This window comes from Nipponia nippon, unplaced genomic scaffold (genome assembly GCF_047370975.1).
Source record: "Nipponia nippon isolate SJK-2023a ecotype South Korea unplaced genomic scaffold, ASM4737097v1 scaffold_1, whole genome shotgun sequence".
Lineage (NCBI taxonomy): Eukaryota > Metazoa > Chordata > Aves > Pelecaniformes > Threskiornithidae > Nipponia > Nipponia nippon.
Window position 1 is genome coordinate 83,873,974 of NW_028262290.1, and position 27,989 is coordinate 83,901,962.

The following is a 27,989-nucleotide window of genomic DNA, read 5'->3' on the forward strand; positions in this document are numbered from 1 at the left end:
TATGACAAGCCATTAAGATTCAATGACAATATTCATTCGTTCTTATATGTATGATCAATATTGTTATGACAGTTGACTAACTATGTGTATTTTAATATTTTTCCCTTTAAATTTTTAAAATTCTAGTCTGCAGAAGTTGAAGTCTATCACCTGCTTATTAGACAAACAGCAAGGAGAGAAGAACAAATTATCTACTTTTCACTTGGGAAAGTTAGACACATCTTGGACTTGAAGGCTGTTTCTTAGATGGGGTGTATAGGGGTTTGGGGGGTAAAGGGAGAAGTGTGTGTTCATGACGTAACTACCTGTCCATTCAATAATAAAAGACAACAGACATATTTCACAAAGACCAGTCATGACAGTTAAGCTTTCTTAAAAAATATCTAGCATAAGTCATATTTCCATCTGTCTATCCTAGACTAGTTATGTAGCTTTGATGTTGTGGTATTAGAGGAAAGTTATAAACTAATTTCAACACCAGAGAAGCAATAAAGAAAGCTTATTGCATAATGTAGCACCTCAAAGAATATCTGAACTACATTCCTAACAGCGAAAACCAAAGATCAGTACTTTTTGGAACTTCAGTTCACTTTATAAGAAACTTAATAAAGGTAAATAAACAGATGACACCGTGGTCTACAATAATCTAGAAAACTACTGTTCCTTTGTATTTGTTTAATTCTGTGAATTGCATAGACTACTCATGTAGACATAAGAGAATGCCATAAAGTGTGTAGTTAAATGAGGATATATGAATACATCTTGTTTCTAGAGTGCAAAGTACCATTTGCCCAGGAATGTCTGTTAAAGCATTCAAGAATAAGAGTGACTCTCCTCTACAGTCAGCATGCGTGTGTGTGTCCTGTGTTCTTAATATGGATGTCCCAAGTAACACACAAGGTTGCATTTGATGTCTTCTTATCATCTCAACTGTAATATCTTTTACATACAATCAATGATACAATAATGTGTCATAACTTTGTCAAACAGTATGTGGCATTTTCACTTGTTAAAAGATTGTTGAATAGAACAATTTGTTTTCCTTACCCATTTCAGACATCTCTGGCACAGTAACAATGTATGGTCCATCTGTAAATTTTGGTGCATTGTCGTTGATATCCTGCACTTTGATAATAAATTCAGATTCAGGCTCAAGCGGCTTGTTTGTCCGTCTATCAATAGCTTGGGCATGAAGCACATAGTGTGTCTTCTGCTCTCGATCTAGGCTTTTGGTTGAATGGATGTCTCCAGTCGTGTCATCAATAATAAATATAGTCCCCGCCCCTTCTCCAGTAAGAATGTATTTGACTGATCCATCACCTTTGTCAGAATTGGAGTGCAGCTGTAGAATATATACACATAAAATCATATAAAATGACATATTAAATTTCATAAAAGGTTATTGCACATAAGATATAAAAACTATAATACTACTGTTAGCACCATTCTATTTAGTTTTTAACCTTCTCACCTCTTGCTGTAATTCCTCATGTGCTACTTCTGGCAAGTCGATCATTTTGTTCAGGATCATTTCCACCCAGCATAGTTAATTTTTTAACCTGGGATTTCTTGGGTTCTACATCTATTCTAGAAAACTTCCCTAAGTCAAGAATATTCTAGTAACTGGGGTGTTTTTTATTTTATTTTGGTTTGGTTTTAGTCCTTCTAGTATTTATCTTACAGCACTCATTGCTAGAAACTCTGCCTTAAGCACTAAGCCTGAAGCAGTCACACTGAGGATTGTTTGCTTCAATGATCGTAGTTCAGTCCCACCACCACCTATGTGGCCCCAAGGACAGCATCATTTACCGCAAAAGGAAACTGCGTAGTGTGGCAGTGACAGATGTCTGTCCAGGATTACTCTATCCCTCAAAAAACCACAGCCATTTTCTCTGGGATTTTTTTGTTTGTTTTTACTTAGAAAGTCACCTAATTTGCTTGTATTTAAATTATTTATCATGAAGTAATGAACTTTGACTGATACTTCCAGCATTTTCATTGTTCCTAATGCACACTTTGTGCTATAAAATATACGTTAAGTATATTATAGCCCTCCTTGAGTAGAATAAAGCTTAAATTTACTGCGGGGGGAGAAAGGTCACTAAGGACCCTGGTGTATTAAGAGATCACATGAAACAGCTACCCATTAAGTCTCAGTGCTTCTAACTTGACTTTAAAGAATTGCCTGTTTAGATTAAAAATGAACATGTGTTCTCTGAGAAGGAGGGGTGATTTTTTGACAGCTTGAGAGGCTTTGTGTTTTTTTTCCTTTAAAACGACTTTGAGAGCTGAATGTATTTATTGAGGTGCACAATGAGAACAAAGTGATAATGCAGAAATGAACAGCCTCAGGTATTGTGCAGTTATATTGTGATGTTAAATCAGAAGAGAAACTTTCTAATTTCAAGAACTCACTCATTCTTATTCTTATCCCACTGCCCTGAATATCTCTTAATATCTGCAATGTGGCATTACTAAGTTTCTATACAGAATCTGAGCAAAGCAGAAGCAGAATGCCAGATATTATTTTTAATTAATGGAACATAAGGTGTCAGTTTCCAGACTCCTTTCCATTCTCAGTTCAGAAATCATTTAGGGTTGGATAGACAAAAAATAAACCTTTTGGAGGTACAAATAATCTTTTTTCTGACTTAAACCATAAGATACAGAAGTGCTGCTATTTTCTCACTCTTCTTGTACCTTTTTTGCCAGGTCTTTGTCTTGCCTTTAAAATTATCTAGCTTGCTATTTTCAAAAGGAGTAAACATATGAGGTTTGATGATGTTTTTAATCTCGTGTATTGAATCTATGAAATTATGGTGTCGCACATAATTTATATCTTGTTCTGTAGGGGGGGTTGGGAAGGTGAAGTCTAACAAAATTAAGATTGTCAGCTCATATAAACTTCAGCATAACTTCAGTCAATGCACCATATATTTATCTGAGCCACAAGAAGATCTGACTGAATAACCAAAACAAAACTGGGTCACCACTGTGGACAGTGAAAGAAAGAAAGAAAGAAGCAGAGAAAGGATCTGTTTGCTTGGCTTTGCCTTTATAGGACAGCAAGATAGTCTTATACCTTTATTTAGAGAAGCGATGGGTAAAATTCTGGTTACATCTCTTCTTCTACTCAGAATAATACTCTATTCTATTAACAAAGGAATAATTCACTCAATGCAAAATGCCAGGGATCCAAACTTCTTAGAAAGTCAAAATGTTCTCGGAAGTGATTTAATCCTAAAACCAAGAACAGTAGGCATTCTGGTATTCTAACCCTGGCTTGCTGGTATTCTAATTTTTCAGAAACAATCAGAATTGTTTTTCTCTTGCTGCAGGTTCCTTTTTTGATAAAATGATTCCTATGTGTTAGTGTTTGCAAATGTTAACATTTGCCTCAGAAAGATTATCTCTAATTTATGAGAAAAAAAAGCCCAAGAAACCCAGGAGAAAATTTATATGCCCAGGAAAATGACAAATTTGCTGAGTTGGTGAAGCTATAAGGAACTCAAAACTAACCCAAACTGAAAAAGATCAGAAGAATCTCCATCCTCATTCTCTCCTCTTAACTCTGCATGCGTATATGTAAAAGCATATTCAGGTATACCACACAGAGTTCCCAGCAAAACTCACTGTATTCATAACTGGAATTATGAAATTATGAACCAGTTAAGAAATCGGTTACATAGGTAGGTAAGAAATCAACAGAATAAGGAACTGCTGTAGAATTTAAGAAATAAGCTTTCTTCAAAAAACCCAAATATCAACATAGACATGGCGTTCCGATACTGTGCTGCAGAAAGGCACATTCAGAGATTCACTGTGATAGCATGAAATGCATGGAACATTTGGAAAAATTAATAACATTAGACATTTTCTGTTGTGAAGAAACAACTATTTGTACTTGTGATCAGTGAAGAAAATCCAGGTACATTTTGAGTCAGAGGGCTTTTACATCTAACGAGTAATAAAAGTTAAGAAACACAAAAAATTCTCAGCTGATTGCATGGCCAACCAATTATATATTATTCCTGCTAAACACCATGCTACCCAACCAACTTAAATTGAAAAATGCAGGCAGGAAGGTCATTAGAAGAAAATTATCTGGGTATTAATAAACACTGAAAGCCTTCAATTTGCAAGAGGGTCTTTTACATTGCAGTTGTAAGGCAACAACTGAAAACAACAGAAAGCTAAGAGAAGTTCCTGCTTCCCAACTTCCTGGTATTTCTTATATTGTTTGAAATATCACACTTTGATTTACGCCTTTTAATTTCTAATGCTGAATTTTAAACTCACATAGGAGGATTTTGCACAGCACTTCTACTGCATAACAAAAGGTCCTTTGCTTTGTCAGTTGGTTTGTATTTCAGTTTTTCTGTAAAGTAAAGATTAAATAACTGTCTTCTTTAATACTTCCATCTCAGTACAATTTGGCCCAAGTAGAAAAATATCAAGGCTGCTCTCAAAACACTTTTTTGCAATATGTGTTGTGCTGAAGAGAGCCCCTGGGAATCCCTGCTTAAGAAAATGCCTACCAGATTAATGAGAGATTCATGTCCCTGAGCATGGCGCACTTCTTTCTTTTCCCTGTGTATGACGAAATCATCTCCACAACACGTAGTTTACTCCACAAAAGCATTTCTAAATAGAATAAATGCAATTCACCACTTAGGTTACAAATACATGGTTTGGGAGACTGTATTTCTGCAGCTATGTCTATAATGATTTATAAATGACAGCAAGGGAGCAAAATCTAGCTGGACAATAGTGGACTCTCTCTCCACCTGGGACGGCTGTAACTATTTCTATTTCAGATTAATTTGACAGGGAGGGGGATGCCGCTAAGCAGCACAGACTCAATCCAACCCATGGTCTGTTCACCAGTTCAGACCTAACTTGTGTGACCTGGAGAAGTCATCTCAATCCAGATCCCTAGAAAAGGTGTGGACATTTCATTTCAATGAAATGCCACCACCTCTGCCAATGACTACTGCAAGAACATGTATACACTACAGGATGAGACACTCACGCACTGTAGTAATGTGAATAAATAGCTCAGATAAACACAAAATGTGGTGTTATTTTTTCCCCTGCTGTGCCAGTCAGAGACAGAAAGTTGGAACGTTGCGGGAGACTCTTAATTTAAAAAGAAATACAAACGCATTGCAAACTGAAACATGATTACTCATAATGTTGAGATGAGTAATGAGCATTGAAAAGAAATACAAGGGAAATATTCCAAACATTAGAACACGGCACTCTGATTTCTGTATCAGAGGTTTTAACTATGACTATGAAAACATTACTGAAAACGTCTTTCAGTAGGTCTTAGTCTGTATGACAGTCCACCTCTTATTATTAACTTTTTAACTGTCACTTAAGCTTTTTTTTTCCTTCTTAAATTGTTTCAAGTTTCCTCCCTAAGCAACCTCACCTTAGATCCCAAACCCTATTTTAAAAATTACTTTGCAGACCAATAGTTTGCTTAGTTAACCACTAGAGACTAATACAGCTTGCACTCACCACTTAGCCTTTCCTAGCCTCCCAGGGCTCCCCCCACCCTGCTCACAGCTCAGGAACTCATTGCAGCCCCCCAGGGCCACCAGTCCCTCCCACAGCGGGGCCAGTCTCCAGCTCCCCACAGCCCTGCCCTTGCCCAGCCATGGGCACCCCTGAGCTGGGCCCACCTGCGGGACCACATCCCAGACAGGCCTCGGCCTGGCCCCATGCCCAGGGAGGTACTTGATGCCTGGGGCTGGGGCTGTGCCGGTGGCCCCTGGCTGCCCTGCTCCTGGCTGGCCCTTCCATGACCCACCTGGGGGAGCCCCCAGTGCCCCAGCCCCAGGAAGCTGCCTCACTCTGCTGCTCCCTGACAGCAACCTCTCCTATACCCAAACCCAGCCAGTGCAGGCTTCTGAACTCCTTGTGGAAATGTGGTTTCTATCCTAAGTGATGGGTTGGCTTCTGAAAACATTATTTATCACTGCTGATTTGTTTATGTTCCTAAAAAGAACATATTTATTAAATATTCTGACTCTGTCCACAACCAGAAGCTGCCAGAAAGTATTTAATTTTCATCCCATTGGGTATTATTCCTGTCTTTATTTCTCTGAATTTTTAGGGAAAGAAGAAACTGAAAATAATAGCTGAAGAGCATATCTGGAATGTCACCTTTATCAACCCAGTGGGCTCCACTTCTTGACATATTTAATAACAGGTTGGATTCAGGATGATTTATGATGGTTCCTCAATCTTTAACTAGCCTTTATCAGCAGTGTATGACTGATATTGCAGAATAGCAACCAAGGTGTCCTTGTTTTGCTAAGACTTAAACATTTTTCTTCCATCAGTCCATTTAAATGCTTAACTTTCTTTTAGTATTCCTGCATAAACTGTAGAAGGGCTACATTTTCCAAAGGCATGATTTGAAGAAGTATACCAAACATTTCAGTTAATGAGTTTTCTTTATATTCTTATATCAATTTTGATACTACAATTCTTTAAACACTTATAATTTCATGCACAAGCATATTAACTGCTGTAAAATGAATGCACAGATTATAGGCTTATTGCCCAGCTAATACAGTATTGTTTCTGCTAGTAACTGCAAAGTGATCAAGTGGCTAAAGCCTAATCGCAAAACCAAATGGCCAGGTGGCTACTGCTTAGCTACTGGCCTTATTCACTACCCTTCATCTTCATACATCTTTTACTTAATTGTTTTAGCTAATGCTTAGCCACATCATACATCCAAGCATTTAAGCATACATACTTGTCAAGCAAATGACCACAAATGGGCAGAAATTACCGGACAGCACAGAAGCAGGGACCAATGGGAAAGAATGCCAATAAGTACTATAAAACTAATCAAAAACTTGCGGAGGAAGCAAGCATTCTGCTCTTGCTGGGAATGTGGGATGCTAACAACTCACCGTGACCACCACACTCCCCTGCGCTTGCCTAAGGAAGACAAGCCGCGACCAGGAAACCATGCATGACCAGAAGAACGAGAAAGAAGCCTGGATAAGAGGGGCAGTTGTAAAATAGAAGACTTGTCTATTAGTGATTTAATTGCACAACTGCTTCCCCCTCTTTGCTTTAATTTAACAACTTGGATTCTTGATGTGTTGTGTGGGTGTGGGTGGCATTTATAGTGGACTAGTAATGACTTTTACAGTATTTTAATTGGACTACCAATAAATTCTTGGATCTGGATATAAGATATGTGCTGTTCGTTGAAAAAAAAAAATTATCAAGAGATTTCCATACATGTGCTAAATTCAAATCTCAGGCTGACTTTAAAAATTCAAGAACTGTTGCACTAACCTAATGAATTTAATCAGAGTAGAAGTAGTTATGCACATATAAACTTAAATTATTTTGAAATAACTGCAGAGAATTAACTTAAAACATATTGTTGAAAAATAATAAACAATAAAAATAATATGCACAGAATTCCAAAAGCAAAACTTAAGTTCTGCTAGCGACACTACCATTATGTCTTTTGAATAAAGTATTGTCTTCTGTTCGGTAAGCAGCACGTTCTTTCAAGGAGATCAGCAGAACCTCCCCTTCTCAATTCTGTTGTCATTGCCAATCAGTTTAACCAGACAACTAGAGGGCCCCAGCACAACATTGCCACAGCACAGTCTACCGATGAGTGCCCAACCTAGAGGAATGACAAAATTATTCCCAAACAATATGAGCTATGAGCTTTAGCAAAGCATAGGAGAATACATTAAAAAACAATGTACTGATGTTACTTTACTTTTGTTATGCACAACTGTTTAGCGCTTCACTAAAACCACCAAAATGTAGATACATACAAAGAATTAATGGTACAACACTAAAACACTGAGTAAAAAATATTTTAATTTTCCCTCTAATAAGAACTGAAATCATGTTGACTTCCTTTGATGTTTATGTAGACACAACATGTAATTTAAAAGAAATGATACAATAACTTAGTAGTAGTAAAAACCACATATAAAATTATTCTGAATGGTGCACACTGCAAAATCAGAGTCTAGCTGATACTACTGAAATGTTCATTGTGCCTATGCAGTAAAAGCATCCTCAGATTTGCTGCAGACTTGCTTCCTTTGGTCTGAGCTATAAAATATGTTTTAATGAAATATATTGCTCTGGGCAATGTCACACCTTTTGATGGAATTCTCAGAGGGAATCATTAGCCCAGGAGATAACCGTATTATCCATAGCAATGTCCACAAATCGAGAAGAAGCTATTCCACACCCTTGTCAAACAGAGGAAGAAAATACAGAATTGCAATTGCCCCCATCTGCTGAATGGGTTTTCTGAGATAGAAAAAAAATAATTGGATTGCAATCATCCAGGAAAAACACAACTGAAACAGTATTAACTTCACAGTATAACACTACAGCATACAAACATCTGTTCTTGCAAGATGCGCTTATCTGAACTCGGCTCCTTTGCCGCTGCTTTTGGGGAGACTGGGTAATGGCAGAAGTATGTAGGTGCATAAGCAATCACATCTGAAATAACATCAGGTGTACTAAAGCTGACACAAGTGGTCAACATTAGCTTCTATTTTCTCTCTGTACAAAAGGAGGACTCCAGTGAATGACAAGAAAAATAGAAAATGGAATCCTAAAACAACACAATAAACGTTTATGTATAAAACTGTTGTTTTGTTTTCAAAGAACACTATATATTTTTAAGAAAAACAGAATCCAAAATTGTACTTTCATTGTACTATGTGTCTAAATCAATACAGCAGAAAAATACTTCCACTCTGCTGAAGTTTTCATCTGAACTCTCTTCACAGCAGTAAGCTTTCATTTCAGACATCTTTTACTTGGGCTAATGCTATGATGGGCATAGAAACCATTCTTTTTTCAAGAAACTAGGGTTTACACAGCATATTTGTTTTACAGGTTTTAAAGAACTGGACAGGCATCCTGTTGCAGAACATGCTAACCAGTCTTCTAAAAGTATAATTATGTAAATATACTTGTTTGCAGATCCCAGGGCTAAGTGACTACAGCTTATTGAACCATTACTCTAAAACATGCTAAAATTAAGCTGGTCTTTTTGTTTGTGTCTTAGTTGAAAAAAGATGATTTTTAAACAGAAAACAAAACAAGACTCCTCGTTCCCCAATACTGCTCTATAGCCAGGAGAGTTATTTCACAGTGGAAGCACACTGCCTTTAACCCATGAAATGCTCATCTGCAGTAATACTTATGCAGAATGGCCCCAAGATAGTGTAAGATAAGTGCTTGACTCTCTCATATCGTATCACCTTTACTTCTGACTAAATAAGGAAAATCATAAAAGGTCTTAGTTACAGAAATTCTATTGGTTCAGATCTCTCAGTCTCCTTAAAGAGCAAGTATCATTATCTCTGTTTCAAAGAGGAGTAATCTGAGTTTCACAGACTTGAACTACCAAATTTATCCAGAAATAAGAAAACAATTCAGATTTTAAAAGCCCCAAATTGGACTCTGGTCTATCCAGTTGTGATATCATTAGACAATGCTGAACTCTGCAATTCCCAGAGAAAGTGGGAGGGGATGGATTCCTGAAGCCATAAAAAAATTATTCCTGGAGGGCTATAGAATTGAAGAACATTCAGAAACTCCCCTTTTCCAGGCCATCAGAAAAACATCATCAATAGGGAAAAAAAAAAAGGAAAACCAAAGTAAATTAAACCATGAGAGATGAAAGTTAGACTTTAAATGAATGCTTCATTGTTACATTCAGCCAAATAATTCTCAAGATTTAGGCCAGATTTCTGCTTGGTTTGTTTGTATGGTAGCCAAAAAGTCTGGCTTCAGTGGGTATGAACAAGTAATTAATGCATGGGTCGATGTTATATTACTTCATAGCATTCTGCTCTGGCAATACATGACTCCTTTCTCCCCTCTGATGTCGTATGTCACTAATCCATGCAGAAAACTATTTCATGCTCTCTAGACAAATTTATAAAATTGAGTGGTTTTCAGTTTTCAGCATCTCCTCACAATCACTGTCACCAAAAACTCACTTAACAATCAATAAATCTGTAATTCTGGCAGTAACTTAGATTCCTAGATCCATGTAGATCCTGACCACAAATTTGACTAAGTTTGAATCCAAATGCCTTGATGAGGCACTGTTACTCGAAGAAGCCCTGGCCACATTATATCACCCTTGGAAGAAGCATGTTTTGTTTGTTTGTGCTGTTACTAAATTACAATAAGGAGGTGTTATGCCAATATAAAGTACTTTTCTAAAAATCTTGCCTTTCCTATAAATAGGCACAAGCATACAATAAAAGTGCTTCAGTTCACAGTACTACTCTCTGGCACAGACCTTGCAAACTTCTAGATCACTGAAGCACTACTACGTTTGTAAATGCCTTACTGTTCAGCTACATAGTCACAGATACATTAAACCTCAAAGATGCAAAAAGTAGTCCTAGGTACCGATATCATAACTTGCATTATCTGGAGAAATAAGCCCGCTTTCATATGAAAGAATGTTGGCTTAGTACATTGAAAAGGTCAAGGTCAGAAAAATGGTAAGCGCATATACTCTCTGAAAACACCAAGAGATGCAAGAGTTTGGGGCCTGGAACTTCACTGAAGCAGTGAAAAGCTATTCTTCACTGGCAAACATTGCACATTTGAGACAACGATGGAGTAAAAACACAGTTTCTGTTCCTACACACTGTTTCTGCAGACTTTCTACAGATGCTGTTGACTTTCATTTCTGGTGCTTGCTCAGTCAATCTACTCTTATTGCAGGTTTTTTTTTGTTTGTTTTTTTTTTCTAATATGCACAAAGAGAGAATCAAACTCCGCTTTTCCTTTCCGTTTGCAATACAGAGGGAGAAAAGGGAACACATCCATTGTGACAGGGTCTTCCAAAAAGAAAATACCTATCTGCCCTTACTGAACAGGAATGCCAACCTAAGGATGATTTCAGATTTTTCCAAACGAGAATGAACTATTAGTTCTCTAAAACCCTGATGAATTAATTCCACATTACGTGGGATCTCCACGTATATAGCTTCTCCTGATATTAACAGGAGTGATAGAAATAGCTCACCAGAGCACAGAGCTGTAAGTGTAATAGTACTCAAACTCTTATGGAAAGTATGATTTATTTTTTTGTTTGCTTGTTTATCTGATAGTGCTACAGAAAATACTGTTTACTCTATGAAAGATCTTAAGAGAGCGTATTCATTTTTAAGTTCTGGAAAAACAACTCTGCAGTGTACCCATGTGATATTCTAAATTACTTCTTTCTCCTTTGCTCTTCCTAAATAATATTGTGAAGATAAAAATAAATGTGTGATTTTCTGATGTAGTATTTGTGAGCCATGTTAAATTAAGAAGAGAAAATTTTATGTCAGGGACTCGATTACTTACTCAATTACAGAGTTTGATTAGGAAAAAAATATTATGTGGAAAAGTTCAAGGAGAGATAATTAATATACCAGCTTCCTTTTATCCCATCCTTCCAAAAATCTCACACATTTTTGGTTTTGATGTCTTTGAAGCTAATTTCCTGAGAAGTTTATAAGACTGTGGAAAGAAAACAGGTTAGCTACTGTCCAATGGCTTCTATTTCAGGTGAAAAAGTTGTTTCATTGTGAAGAAACTGACAAGGACGCACTACCACGCATTACTGCAGGGATTATTGTTTCAAAAAGATTTCATCTCTGTATTTTTGTGAGCTCCTTATCAACTCATGTTAATGCATTTTTCCAGGTAAAACAGATGCATGTTTTCATTATTGAGGGGGTTTTTGTTATTTTATTTGTTACGAGTTCTTTGTTATGTACTTTTTAAATATTAGAAAGTGGTATGACAATATTGACTATCAGAATATTGATTCACTGGGGTATTGATTCACTGCTTCTACAGTATTTAATATTTCAAGGCATGTTTTTGATTTTTCATCTGGAATGCCATTTCACCTCTTTTACGTGGCCTACAGCTTGCCTTCTTGTTGGGTGAAATTTAGATTTGTAAAAAAATTGCTTCTATATAGAGTTTCCATTACACATCTCACAAGTGATCACTCTTCTTCTGTATCTCCCTTTTAGAAGAGAATATGATTTTTTGCCTACTACAGACACTTTTCTTCTTCCTATAATATGAGTACTCTTGCTGTTTGCTAGAAGCAAAAAGTATTACATGACACCGGAAAAGAGCCCCGCATCATCATGATGAGGAAATGTTTCCACAAATTTCTCTAAAAGGTCACTAGTGCCTCAAAATCCATTGACAATGGAGAATGCCAACTATGCTACTTTCGACATCTTTGTTGGGTATGTCAGAAGATCCATGTTCACAGCAGAAACTTATCACTAACCTCCTCCACAGATGTAAGCTGTGTAATGACTGCAATAAAAAAGTGACAAAGTGGTCACGACTGTTACAGTGATGACTATGCTTTTACAAGTAGAAATAAAGAAATGGGAACATATCAACCCCAGTGAAAGGGAATGTGAACAACTGTCCTTAACTTTAGCATGCTTTTTATGAATTGTTACAAAAGCTTTCTGGATCTCCCATGGATGTAAACTGGGGGATTTCAAGAATCCTTTTTTGTATTTCCATACTTAACACATGTTTTATCAAGTAGTACAGTTTCTGATCTCAAGGTTTTTTAATCAGGTAATTCTTACCAATGAGCACAGTTTTTTCAAAGGGGTAGCATGCTACTGCTTCTGTATTCTTCCTAAAGTCATCATGACCCCATCTGTCCATAAATATCTGTACTGCCAGCACTGTAAGGCTTTGATAGTAAGACAGAGTAAACCCCTCATTATTTACAGTTCAGTACAACTTCTGGACAAGTAAAACACGTTTTGAAGATGTTTAAAAACCAATTTTATATCACAATTTATGACTGACTGGTGTTATGAGTTAACAGCATTCCTATAGAGGCCTTGTGTAACATGTAATCTTTTGCTACTTTTTCTACCTGACAACGTAATTGCAAGTCCTGCATGATATCTTTTCAGCACACTACAGAGCATTTCCATCCTTTCATGGACAACAACCATTCTTCATTGTGACTGACAACACACATTCTAATAATGAGGAAAAGAAATGATGTTAGATTTTTGAAATAGCAACCAAAGACCAAGCCCTCAAATTTCCAGAAACCCACACTGAGATTCCAAGTATGCTTATTTGTTCCTGTGTTGAATCCATGAAATGTCTGTTTCTAAAAGCAGCTATGGTATGTTTTTGTATAACGAGATATTCAGAAGAATCTATGTCCATGAATCAGGTATCTGCAGATGAAATTGTGATATAAAATTGTCTAACATTTGATATTCTAATATTTCTGAGGAACAATTTTTACATTAAAATTCTCCCATGTTAAAAAACATGGAAAGTGTGCTCAAGAATTTATCTTATGTAACTTTAGATATATGGTTCTTTAAAAATTAAATAAAACCACCTCCTCAAGGTTCTAAATTTCTCACTGGAAAAATATTTATGTTCTTTGCTGTTCATTGCAAAGTCACATAAGTTTGATACTTAAACTCGTTTTCATTTGTCTGCAGGACAGACATATCCTAACCATGGAATTATCTTGAATTTAGCACAAGAAAAAGCTAGTTGAGAACTACTTTCTGCCACAGTTACCCTTTGATGGTGTTTAACAGAAAGTATTTCAACAAAGCACGTCAGAGCCTCTTCAATTTACTAGAACAAACAGCAGTATATTCTGCATGTACACTTAACACAAAAATTATGTTTCTCATTAAGCACTGTCTTATATTCATCTTCATCTAATTCCGATAGGGAACACTAATGTTCTCTTTCTGTACATGTAAGGAATTCCAGACATGCTGTTCCATTCACTTCTATCACTTATTAAAAAGTGATAGAAGTGAATGATGAAAAAAAGTCTGTTGAAGTTTGACCTTTCTCCAGGACCAGTATTCCAAGTACATTAAATGCCATAAATAAACTATTCACACTTTGAGGCAATATATTCTTCTCCTTAGTGTTTGTTACGTGTATGCTGACATATCAATACAGATGTCATTTATCATGAACACTTCAGTGATTTTTCTTCCCAGAGACTCTCTGACACCTTCTCTCCTCCCAAAAAATGTTCAGACAGAATAGGATTACAATCTCTAAAACTACTGGCTGCCAAGAAACAATTAGACGCAAATGATGCTTTAAAACAGTATGTATAAAATTACAGGGAAATTAATACAAAAATAGTTCATTTCAGGAATTAATTAAAATGACCATTAATATATCTACTACTAGATATTCTTACTAGCAGTACAAGGAGATGTCAATATAGAGTACCTATAGTCTCCTTTGGATGTACAGTTAATTGATTAACACATTTTCCATAGCAGACCGTCTCCTTTACATTTAAGAAGCCCAAGAGGAAGTGCCCATATGGCCTAGCAGAAGATCCAGGGGTCTGATTCTGATCTCCCAGTGCCTTTTTTCTAGCCTAATTTCACCAATACTAGGAAGATCAAAAATATTTCTTCTTTTTCAGGAAAAAATAAAAATACATAGCTTGGTACTTCAAACACCCACTGAATACAAGCTTTCACTGAGTCATCCTAAAGGGAGTAAATATTACTCATATTACTAAATTCAGATTTATTCCACATAAGGAATAATCTAGTAGGTTACTATGTTCATTAGTGCAGTATATCCCTAATGCTAGACATCACGGCAAGAAAGCAGACTGCTGGTTAGGCAGCAGAAATACAAATTTCATTTTGATAAGAGCTCAACTATTTTTTTTTCTCAAGGGATAATTTTTAACATTATTCAATGAGCTGGAAGTATGTTCCTTCCGACCCTAACAATTTTGTACCATCAGAACTAAAGAAAACTGAGACAAATGTTGGAAATGGAGTAAATATCACATTCATTACAGCTGTGCTCAAGAAAACTCTGGAGAAAAATGGAAATGCCTCCCACCGCTTCTGTTACCATAAATAAAATCTTTGTTTAGGCACAGATCCACACTGTGAAGAATTTCCTGTGTGTGCCTAAGGAGCAAACCTACAGAAGTATTCGGCATCACAACAGATGCTGATGTGAGACGTTAAATAAGAAAGATTGTATCAAAGCTATTGCTCTGTAAATGCCAATGAGGCATTTTGTCTTTCATAAGAAGGATAAATTCCTGAGTTGACCTAACTTGTAGGAAAAAAAAATCTACATTCTGAAGAACAGGCACTAATCATTTCCATTAGACTTTGGTAACACTAGCACTGAACCAGTTTCGTTTTATTTTAGAGTGACTTTTTATCTTTGTCATAATTTATGGGAAATACGCTTCAAACTAAATTTTCTAACTGTCATTAGTTGATGCCTGATTTTTCCTACCTATGTATAAAATTAGAAAAAGGGAAAAATGAATGTATTTTAAATACGTTTATTTTTATTTAACCATCAAATGGTTGCTCTTTTTACATAAAAAAAAAAATTGTACTAAGTACTTGTCCTTACAAATATCCTGTGGTCTAATTCCACAGTCCCTAATGCTTTACATAAGGGAGAAGCACTTATTTCATTGGAGTGGATTCAGAATTGCTGCTTATCACTTTCATTGATACTTTTCCTTTCTTTTCAATGGACTTTGGATCAGGCCATTAATGCTGGTAGGTAAAACCAAGGAAAATAGTCATTGTTTCAGTAATAAACATTAATTTCAAAGATGTCTGATTTATAATGCACATACAACATATTTTATAAATATATATAATGCATGATAAGACATAAATCTTAAAATAAAACTAGGTAACATCATAAAGGGAGAAAATTGTAATTTCAGACCTCAGTTTTTCAGAACTGAAGGGGGGAGGAAACGGGGTGTATGTGGCGGAATAATCTCCTATATCTGCAGTTAGATGACCTGGAAAAGAGCACTATATTATTTCATTCTTTGATTATATTTTCAAGAATACGATTGGTTTACTGCCTCTGAAGTATTTGGCATTTCTGGGAACCAATCACGTTGACACTGGTATGCAATGTTTTGCCATGTCAAAATAACACTACTCGGATACCATTAATGTAATGGCAACCTATCTGGATACAGATATTAAAAAAATAGAGTTGCTCTCGCTTCAGACCTGGGACTAAATTCAAGCTGAATGAAAAAGGAACAAAAGGAGATAATGTGTCCTATTCTGAGGATTAAGGCCTATTGAGCTAACAAATGATAATCCTTCAGCTGTCAGCAACATCTGCAGACATTAAGTAGTTAAAATACTACTTAGACATTAAGTAATTAAAATACTACTTAGGCACTAAGTAGTACAAGTCTCCATAGTGTTAATTCACACTAGGTCATGAATGGCAGGGTAAGATGGTTCTCAAAACACGAGATGGCTATTACCTTATTAACTGCTTGCTCAGGCCCTGCTGTCTGCGTAAGCAAGGTCAGGGTGGGAGCAGTGACCTCTTGACCAAGCTGAATTCTGAGCTGCAGAGTACTCTGTGGTACAGGAGATTGAAGGGAGAAGTTTTCTCAAGTGAAGAGTTCAGACAGAGTTTTCAGAGTGGAACTACCTTTTTTTTTTTTTTTTTTTCCCCAGAAATGGCACGTGGTTTGTTATATTGAACTTCTACTGCAAAAAGGCAGAAGTCCCACTCCTCAGCTCAGGATATCACATCCCTATCTGATCAAACTCTCCCCTCAAGTCCTTCAGGTTACCTGAATTGTAAAACTGCCATCACGCCTCTTCACTTCCTTTTGGTTTTCCCTCCTTTACCCTGTATTCTCCTATGCATCCTAGCCTGTAACACTTATCTGTTTGTATGCTCCACATGCACTACAATTCCTAAAAGCCCACCTTCAACCGCATTCACACTGAATGCACTCATAAACTGTGATGCCAAGGACGCATGAAAATTTAAACATCAGCCTCTGGCATTTAAAATTTTTGCTGAATGAGATGGAGATTTTGGGAGGATGACTGGGTGCAAAACTGGGCAGTGAATAGAGGTTTATAGAAACATATGGCAAAAAAAAAGTACATTTACAGCAATATATACATAAATATTCATTAAAAATTATAACAATTTATGCACTTATCACTCCTGTATGATTAAACAGGAAATCTTCTAATAGGAAAAACTAAACCCAAAACTGTTTGCTTTTAGAATTAAGGTAGCCAACATGGAATTTTCATTAAAGTAAATAATTCAAAGTTAAGGAGCTCTCTGTCTCAGGGTCATCTGTGTTTCGGCCTTTCCTGAACACATCCAAAGGCTCCGTGGGCAGGCAACAAATGCATTTTCCCTTTAAAAACACGCCCTGCCCCTCCCCACCAAAATATCCATATTTAATTCTGTGAAGGCAGATGCACACCTATTTACATATATGGCACACATGCAATCTTGATCAAGTTGAGCAAAGACAGCTTAGAAATACAAATATTTTAGAATACTGAACTCCCATTTTGCCTTTTCTTTTGAACGGAGAATTAAGGCAATTTTCACAATTCTACATGTATTTCTAATACAAAGTAGAAAGCTTCCGGTAGTCAGCTTAAAGCACGTGATATGGCTGTGATAACAGCTTTGCAGAAAGACACCAAGGACACAGACATTCAGTAAAGCATGAGTTTGCATGCTATTTATTTCCTCCCTGGAAGTGGTGCTTTCAGTATCATGCTATTATTCAGAAAATTAACATTTGAAGGGAATACTTGCTTGAGAAAGTCTCAAAGGACAAGGCAAACCTTATGAAAGCAGAATTTAATTTATGATAAAAATCCAGAAAATAGTTTCATAGCCCACAGTACGTTGGGATTAGCACATTTAGTTACAGATTATTTCAATTTGTGTCTTACAGTAGTAATGTTATAGCTTTACCTCTCTCTATGTAATTTTACTTCTTACATTACACATACCCCATGCTATGTTCTGTGAGTTCCGTAATTTTTTTCTCCTCATTTAAAATAATTATTTTTCAAATTTCATTTGGTCTTAAAAATATCCTTGGGAAAAATTAAAGCCTATGACATAGAAACAAAACACTACCTGACAATAACCAGCAAATTTCTTTCTAGTGAATATGGATTTTTCATACCTAACCCTGACCAGCAGTAAACATGGCTTACCGTATATGAATACATCCAACAAAAGAATTTCAGCTAGCTTTCAATTTCAGTTCCAGTATATATTCAGTAATCAATGGAAGATTTTTGCCAAACTAGTCTGGTCACAAGAAATATTCTTCTCACTCCTACTCTGGACAATCCTCTCCAATGACAACAATAATGATACTAACATTTTTGTTAATATTATCCAACTGCCAAGAGTGGGGAATGAAAAACTTTTCTGTTCCACTGTTAAAAAAGCTTGTTAAAAAATCAACTTGTTATTGCAATAATCTGTAAAGATATCATATGTAACAACTTCCTCCTCCTCCCCAACCTGAAGTGCTTCCTTTAGTTGTTCACTTCTTTAAACAATAAAAAACTTATTCTTCATGGTAGAGGTACAAATTATTTTCATGGCTGTGTTCCCCTGCTTCATGCAGAAGAAGAAGAGAGAGGTGATATTTCAATACCTTAGCTGGTGAGGTAACTGCACTTGATTATCAGAAATACTACCTACTAACCCAAGACTCAAAATACCTTTTTTCTAGTAGTCTCCAAGGAGCCTCTGCATGGAAGATGTACCTCTCCCTGCAAAAGCTGCATTGGCTCAGGGGCTCCAGAAAACAATCAGCTGGGCCCTGGAATGTCCAGTATGGACCGTACCACACCAGGGACATTTGGGACATCTTCTGATGTCCTGCACACTTAATAACTATGCACTTAACAATCATGCTAAGCTAGATGAACATTTCTAGCTAATTAGTTCTGGATATGACTTCATTTTAGTTTGTGAGGATTATAGTTTTTTCTCTCCAACATCCCCAACTTGTGCATGTAGTTTCAGTAGTTAATATACCACTAACTCTGACATATGGACAATGAGCTTAGACCAAAAAAAAAAAGGAAAAAAATGCGAGCAGGAGAGAAAATGAATGAATGAATGAATGAATGAATGAATGAGGTGATGCAAAAGAATACTGATTAAATGAGACAGAGTAGACAAAAATCTGTTAGGAAAGGTTTAATCATAGCTGGTGCCATAGTAGGCTATGGTTATGGAACGGGTGATCTCTTGAGGTTTCCTCCTGACCTACGATTCTGTGGCCTTTTTAAAAAGCATTTTAGCTATTTCACATATAGATCATCTCCTTCTAATCTGTGATCTTGCCTTGATTAAGGATAGGTAAACTAGTTAAATTCTATGAATAAATCAGACTCTAACATTCAAAGTTAGCATGTACGAAGGGTTGAAAAACTGTCTTTTTTTTTTTTCAGGGAATCGTTATTTCATTGTACATCAGGAACGCTTCATTTATCTTACAGGCACGACTCCTGAAATACTACCACAATGCATTTTTCTTGAGCCAAACAAAATCTGCAAAAAAACAAGCATTTTGTAAGAAAGGTTGTTCTAGCTCAAATTTCTTAAGAGGTGTAAGGTTTGACAAGTAACAAATCTATCCATGTTCTTATGTTTCTTAAAACAGCTACTTATGTTTAGGAGTAGCCCCCATAAGAATATAAAAAATGATGTGTGATCATACCACTAATGCTAGTATTTAGAGCATTTATCACGTGTTAATTACTCTTCTTTCTTAATAATATATGTACACACATAACAGGGCAACATTCTGCTGTATTCTGCATGCATATTTTATGCACAACACAAGCTCATCAAAAGAACTTCATCACTTTTGCAAACAACAGAAGCTTTTACTGAAAGGTGAGGCTTAATTATGGAGGAACATTTAAAGAACATATTTTGAACTCATAGGGATCCATACTTATTTGTTGCATGTCTCCTTTCATCTCTTGCCCACCATTCCAACAGAGTGGTGAGACCTTCCCAAATGTTTGGGGATCCTCCCATTTAGAGGGGTTCCATCTTTTCTTATTCTTAAGCCAAGCATGACAAAAGCTGCTTCTTTCCCTTTTGCAGTGATCAGGCAGGACAGAAAGGCACAACTCTTATTTAAGTAATTCTCCTTTCCACTGTTCTGGCAATCTGAAGATTTCAGAGAGGTTACAGTGTAGTTTAAATCAGGATCATTCACTCTGGTTCATAATTGCAACTGGTAATTTAACAGCAAATAAATGGTGAAGCCAAAACTGATTTGAAGCTTTACCCTCCCTTCACAGTCCTCATGCTTCCAGCTCTGGCTGTCAGTCCCATCTCATCAAGTTCTCTTGTGCATACTTGTGCCTCGTCCTTTCTCCCTGTTTTAGCTAATGACTTAACCACTGTTCCATGCATGATCCTTCTTGCTGTCCTGCGATATGAGTGCACCACTTGCGCTGCTCCTCACAGGAGACTGAGATCTAGCAGTATCCTGGAGCAGGCAAAAAAAATCACTGTTGTCAGTGAAGGGAGCACCCTTCAGCAGTGCTCTTCACTGTTCCACCTCCTGACTCCAGATGCTGTCTCCACCCGCTGCCACTCTGCCCTCAGAACGCTATCCAATTCCTCAAGGCAGAGCACCCCCTCCCCTCCTTTCAAGAAAAAATTAATAGCCAGTTTAACCTATTTTAACATGATAAGCATTTGTGAAAGCAAAACAGGAAAAAAAATTAGTAAGCAGCCCCAATTTAAAGACATTAACACACAGAATAAAGTAGCTCTACAGAAAATAATATTCAGATCCAGTGTAAAAAATATCATGTGAGAATCTGACCCATAAAAATATTCTTGACATCTTTGACACAAGAGAAAATAAAAAGGAACAGTGAAATACACACAAAATATAACACTGGTGTTCTTGTTGCACATTTCTAATTAGTTTAAGAAGAAAAAGAAACACTCTTCTCCTACAACACATTTTATTTTCCACTCATATTTTGAGTTGAACTGGGAATCATTTCTTCTCCCTCATCTGGAGGTTCATACATATGTACAAACAAATGTCTTTGGTGCTCAAATTCCCTCCTTGTCAGGAAACGAAATTCACTATTAAAGGCCATAAATCAAGACACTTGCAACTCATGTAATCAACAAACATGATGGTTAATTAATCAATCAATTAATTAATCAAGCTGTATTTGTTGTACATCTCACATGCATGATTAATCCAGCCACACAGCTTCTCAGTGTGTCCTTTGCTCTGAAGAATGGTCGAGAATTGTCCCTTTACACTGTTTGAAACGCCCAGTGGATGAATAACGCGGAGTCTTTTACGCCTTACCTCACCCAGGTCCTGCTGCCTCCACATAATAAAAACGTATCAAACAAAAGTCAATTACAAATTTAGTTTCTGCTCGTCAGCTGAATGTTAATAAAAAACATACAACATTGCTGCAATGCTCAGGAACTTTTCTGCGGTCAGTCAGGGTTCTGCAAAATTCACAGAAAGTAGAAATACTGATTATGATGAAGTCCAAAGCTTCTGTAGTTTAATTTAATTTTTCAGAGCTACATCTAAGATTTCAGATTTGCAGCTGCTTTGTTTCAACTGGAAAGGCAACAAGAAAAAAAAAAACATAGGCAAATCTCAGTGATCTGCAGATATGGGAACTTCACAGGAATTACAAAAAGTGTTCTGCACAGTCATCAAAAACAAGTCATCCATTTTATTCTCATAGGTGAGCATTTTAATTTGTTTCAAAATTCAGACACATCTCATATAACTAATGTAAAAGCCTAAAAACATGTATATTCTTGCAAGAGGGACAGAACTCAAAAAGCTAACTCAAATCAGGAGGCTTTCAAAAAGTGATGAAATATCCTGAAGAGTGACCAAACAAGTAATTTTATGCCTGAACTCTGGTTGATCTGAGATTAACCTGTACAGACACTGCAATAGTGGCCACTTGGGTAAGTTCTTTAAACACTTGCACTTTCTCTTGCTACTATAACCTGTGTTCTGTATTTCCCACACGCTTTTGCTCCACATACGCTATTTTTCCAATGACTAACAGGAGGGAAACCAAGTTCTTCACATGTCATCTTATAACCACACAGGCTTCCCAAAACATCTTACTATATGAAGCTGATTCATGATCTCTCCTCTGGGAGAGGTTCACAGACTAAACTCATAACTGGTTTCTGTCAGAAACTCTTCAGACGGTACATGAAATAAACGGCAACTAGGACACAGACCTCGACATACAATTATGCTGTATACAATTCTCCTTGATTCTCTACAGATGTGGCAAGATCTTCAAATACAATTTAGAGAACAAATCCAATGATTTGCCATTTATATCACCCAAGAAGCCAGTTTGTGAAATTCAGATTATTGACACATTAGCATGATTTGCTACAGTTGTTCAGAAACTCAGTATAACCACATAAAACTCCTTAATATGTTAATACGATATCAGATGTTATTCATTAGCATGAGATGCTACACCTACTATCTAGTAGGCTGCAGATCTCCAACACTTTAGTGCTTATGTTCTGCTAAATCAAGACAGCAGAGATACAGATTTCTCTGCTTGTTATTTCCCTTGTTTTGTGTTCTTCAGCCATATTTGAATAGATACTGGTAACAAGTCTGCATCTGTCTGACTTAAAAAGCATTTGCCTGTTGTGGTGCCAAGAGCCAGGAAAACTGACTGCCACTCCATGTGTACTCAGGGGGTATATGTTAGAGCAAGAGGTCTAGAAAGATGCAATTCAACTGAATCAAAATTGAGGAATAAACTTTGAAATTAATTACTTTTTTTCTTTTTCTTTTTTTTTTTTTTTTAAATAAATGCTGGGATGGGAAGAACAGGCTTCTTGTTTTTGGGAACCCAGTTTACTTCCCAATGCCTCAGTTGAACTCTTCATAAAACTTAGTTTCAGAAACATGCTGTGAAGGTGAATTAACTAACAGAAAATAAAATCAACAGAAATAAATGCTAATATTCTATAGGTTAGAACAGTTCCGAGACACGTAGAAAAATGTCTGTTTACCATGTAAGTGGTCAGTACAAGCTTTGCAAACTACTTAAGTTATGCTCAAATAGCAGCTTCAGAGATAAGTATTACAATACTGTAGGACCTCATGGGTCCCATTTTCTCAGATAATGTATACAATACGTAGTAAGATCATGTCTCTTCTCCAAAAGCTACATATAAGTAGATCAGAAGAAGTAGCCATAGTAAGGTTACTATGTATTACTACTGGCATTGCGTATTGCCACTTAATAGCATCTCTCTTGCGAAAGAACCAGCAACATTAACTTTTTGATTTCCAGTCAAGTATATACATATATGCTGCCTGATTAGGTGATATGCATTCTTTCTGCTACTATTAACCACTGTAATAACTATCAACATCCACGGTGAAGTCAGAGAAGTCATTATATTTGAGAGACACAGAAGTGTCTCTTTAAGAAAAACGATTGCTTTCTGCAGTGAATTCACCAAGAGGAAAATGATACATAATAGATGAAAGACAGCATAGTTCAAGGTAAAGGTTAATAGCTATATTAGTAAGAAAGTGGACAGAACTAACAACAATTACAGAATTTTCACATCTGGCAACACTTTTTAAATGAAGATATGGGAGGAAGAGAACTCTGGGTATCGCTGATTTGGAATTCCTACATGGAAGCTTCTCAGTGGGATGTGATTTTCCAGAAGTACCAAACATCTACTCCCTGAATTCAAAACTGGAAAGAAATAAATCAAACAAGCCAACAACATGATTCAGTTCCCAAACAGTACACTAAATTGGAGCCACTGTGTATCACTAGTCATTTGTAAGATGGAAGGGTTTTTTTGGTTTGGGTTGGGTTTTTTTTTTTTCCCCCACAAACTGTAGTTAATGTTATAAGCAATACTACTATGCATGTATTTCAGCTTTTACCTGGAATCTACATCCCAATTTTACACGATCCTTATGATTAATGATTTAAATAAAAACAAACCTTGAATGAGTCACTGTAAATTGCCAGTTTGCTTTAAATATGAAAACTATCTATAATGAACGTATTCCTTGTGCTCTGAAAGAAACATGTCACAATGATTTCACACAATATACACGAAAAATGGAGAAACTAGTTCCTCCAAATAAAATGTAAAACAAGATTTGCTCATGCTATTACAGACATGTAGAAGAAAAGTTATCTAAGAAGGGAGGATGGACTGGAAATGCTGAGTTCATCAGTAATAGCCTCTGACACAATCAAGCTTGGAATAATATCTAATATGACAACAAATCCTTGTGATATAGGTGTGTGATGGAGAAAAGTGATTTTTGTTAACATTTATTTGAGCTAAAGCTCAGCTATCTACAGTTATGGACACACAGCTCTGACTTCTCGAATGCATGGATTTTCTGTCAAACTGTGGCTTGCTCTTAATCTCAATGTGCCATGGTTTTTACCTGCTGAATTACCTCAATTTGTTATTGAGAGACTAATTAGGAACACTGATGTGGCATTAAACATCAAAGCATCCTATACTAAGCAGTTTTACCAGTTTCATACGTGAAGAACTGCATTGTTTTCTTTATTTCTAGTCTGTTGTACTATTTTTTGGATTATTCCTGCTGCTTGTAGGAGGGAAGGAAAGTGAAAAATCATTCCTGATTCACATTCTTCACACTACTTATGACTGTCTAAGCCACTATCCAACCCACTTCATCTCTTTTCAGTCAGAAGAGCCCTCCCCTACTCGGGTGTTCCTCATACTACTTCCAAGAAAGTAAAGCAATCCTTTCCCATAAAAAATACTGTAGTCAGAAAGAAAACAGCTGTAAATAAACATTGAAATTCCAGACTTGAAGTTGTTAATTGAAAATGTGGAGTTTCTCAAATAAAGGTGACTGTTTGATGGTCTAATTAGTCACTGCTCATACAGAAACTGTTCTATACATTAGATCAGCCTTGTAGCCCTTCTCAGAAATGTTTCTTTTGCAAGACTGGGGAAAAGGACAGGAAATGAGAAGTATGCTTTGCATTTGAGACACAGGTGCACTGTGGATTTATACAGTAAGATATCTGGTGGTGGTTTTTTTTTTTCCCTTCCTAATGATTTCTAATATTCAGTTTGTTCGTTGGATTGTTTCTAAGCACTTACCTGATGGAGGTTTACCTTAGAGCTAATACAACCTTACAGTCTTGTTAATGACTGGTAACTGCCTACTCAGTTCAAACTGCTCAACTCAGCTGCAGCTCATATGCCCCCATTCTACATTTATCTGTACTGAATTTCACTCAGTCTTGGAAGATCCATCTGCTGCATTTCTTTATGGCTGGTCTTTCCCATTTTTTTCTTCTCAATAACTTAGTATAATTAATAAAATGTGTCACCTGGCTATTCACCCTGCTTTCCATGAATAGTTTTAAATGCTAAGTGGCGTTGTTTTTTCCCACATGCCAGTTTTGTTTTGTTTAGTTTTGGGGTTTTTTTAGGTTGTTTTTTTTTTGTTTGTTTCTTTGTTTGCTATATTGATATCACTGCACATTTTGGTCAGACACCAAAGTAGATTTAGATAAGTATTAATATAAAAAGCTATTGGGTTAGGTATTTCTTCTTGGATTACTGCACCAGGTACATGTGATTAATTAGTGTTCATTTGTTGATTTGTTCCATAGCCTCTTCCACAGTGCCTCAGTTTGAGACTCCTCCTTTGAAGCATTCCTAATAAAATTACTGTGCTGTGCTCTCCAAGGTCTCCCATGCTAAACAGATCTTAAAAAATTCTTGTAGCTTTTCTGTAACAGCCTTATTTTGCTCTCTTTACACCTTTTATACCCCCATTGTCTTTTGGCACAGTAGCCTCTGGTAGGCTTCCTCATCCTTTTTTTCTAAAGAAAAAATTTAATTTTTTTTTAATTGCAAATTTTTCCTCAAACTTTCTTTGATGGGCTACTGTGTTTTACAGTTAACATTCAAGATTTCTCAGTCCTTTCTACTTCTCTCATTTGGAAACAACGCCACTTTTTAAAAGACTCTGCCTTTATTTGCCCTCTCTACTGTGCCATTTAGTCATTCCAACTTCCTTTAGCCCTTCACGTCTTTCTGGCAGGTGCTTTGCATTTGCTTTAAGCATTACTTAAGACCAAGTTTAGCTTTAGTTCTTTTGGAGATTTGATGACTAGATAATTTATAAAGCAGTCATTTATTACGGCTAGATCCTTTTGATACTAGAGTTCAACCTCAATGTAAAATTTATCCCGCCTTCCAGAGAGTAAGTGAAGTCCCCCATTACTGCTGCATTTTTCCTGCCTTAGAAGCTATCTGAACATTCTCAACATCATCAGCAACTTTTTTATTCCAGTCAGCAGGGTAATGACAATGTTCTTCTAGTTTTAATCTGAAACATCCATACAGATGCTCTTTGATTTGTTGAAATGGTTATGTTGTCATGATTTGACTCAAGCCTTTCAGATAGAAATTATTCATATATACAGGGTGTGCAAACATCGCTTCTGTAATATTGTACCTGGTCCAAAATTATACCTCTTTAGGATACTATTGAATTTTACAATAAAAATTTGTAATTAGAGTAGTAAACTAAATATAGCAATACAAACATATTAAAAAATTATTTAAAAAAAATGTACCATGCATTCCAAAGGAGATTATATTTATATTGATTATAAGCATTTCTATTTGTTTTGTAAACATACACAGAAACCTCTTCCTAAACAGGCTTTCCTAACTTAAAAGAAGGGTTCTGTTTGTGGATAGCACCTCTTTTATTATCAACACTTTATCACAAGAATGGCTCAAGTAGGTCCTTTGACTAATATGAAAAGGTCTCTTCAGTAGAACTGTAATTATTGGTTTGTCTTTTATATCAGATTTTGAAAAAGCTGTATTCCTTATACTGATACCTGAAGTATTGAGTATACTAATTCACTGGAAGAAGACAAAACAAACACACACAGGTTGGCAACAGTTAAGATGATTACACATATCTGACAACAAAACAGACAAGGACATACCAATACCCCATGCCACACAAACTAATTATACAGTAAACCCAGGGCAAATCCCAAGTGTAAGTTTATGAATACAAAGTAGTATCCCTGATGACTGGGATTTTTGTTTGTTTGTAACCTAACGGAAAATTTAAAACTATTGTAAGAAGAAAAATGAAGATTTGATACAAATATTCAACACACAGGACAGCTACACTACTACTCTTGAGTAACAGAGTTAGAACAAGCTCTTCTGGTGACCTTATTCTCCAAGTCCTTTAATAATACCTTTCTGCAGAGAAATATTGCAACTGTCCCATCTCCTGTCTTGAACAGCTCCATACAGGCAACCTGTCTTTAAGAAAACCTCATCTAAATTCTGGCAGGAGTAGACTCTTTAGCAAATGGACCCAAGATCATAGGAACACAAAGACAACTTTAAGGGTATTCTGTTCTAACCCCAGACACACAGATTTACCTCAGCTCAGGTTCTTGTCTGTAAATTGTTGAGCATAATCTGAATGCAGCTATCACCCCTGCACTTTCCAAAGTCATTTATGTCATTGTTATTTAAAAGATGTTGTTTAAGTTGCATCTGATAAACTTGTAGGAATAACTATTCAAATGAAAACTGCTTGTCAAGAACCAACTAGAGCTAATCCTGATAAGCAAAAAAAAAAAACAAACAAACATGAAGAAAATCTGAAACAGTGCTTTCATGTTTTCACAGGCTGGTGTTTTCCACTACAGTTAGAAAAGAAACCCTATGCATTTTAGAAATTAAATATTTACAAAGGCACTTAATCTGAAAATTGACCACTGTGATTTTAGTTTCATAGACTGTGGAAGTGCTATATGATTAGAAACAATGGAGAGGTTTTAAATTTAAACTTTAGATCTCCTTCTTTACTTCTTACTGTCTAACAAATTTTTATTGTCATTAAAAAATGTGCATGTGTTCTAGAACACAAAGAAATACAATTTACGCATTACACATAATTTTGATACAACTGAAAGATGACATGTAGGCAAAGTACCTAC

The 27,989-nt window shown here is 36.2% G+C and overlaps 1 protein-coding gene across 10 annotated transcripts in view; it reads right to left on the reverse strand.

The window, feature by feature from the left end:
* Window positions 1-27,989, reverse strand: part of CDH18 (cadherin 18) — a 565,378-nt gene that overhangs the window by 145,296 nt on the left and 392,093 nt on the right. For 9 of the 10 annotated variants that reach the window (XM_087761202.1, XM_087761183.1, XM_009469019.2 and 6 more), the window contains one exon: window positions 1,048-1,342. The exons of the other annotated variant lie outside the window; for it this stretch is intronic. In XM_087761202.1, the coding sequence (XP_087617328.1) occupies window positions 1,048-1,342 (295 nt within the window). The remainder of the gene's footprint in view (window positions 1-1,047; window positions 1,343-27,989) is intronic. 10 annotated transcript variants of the gene reach the window in all.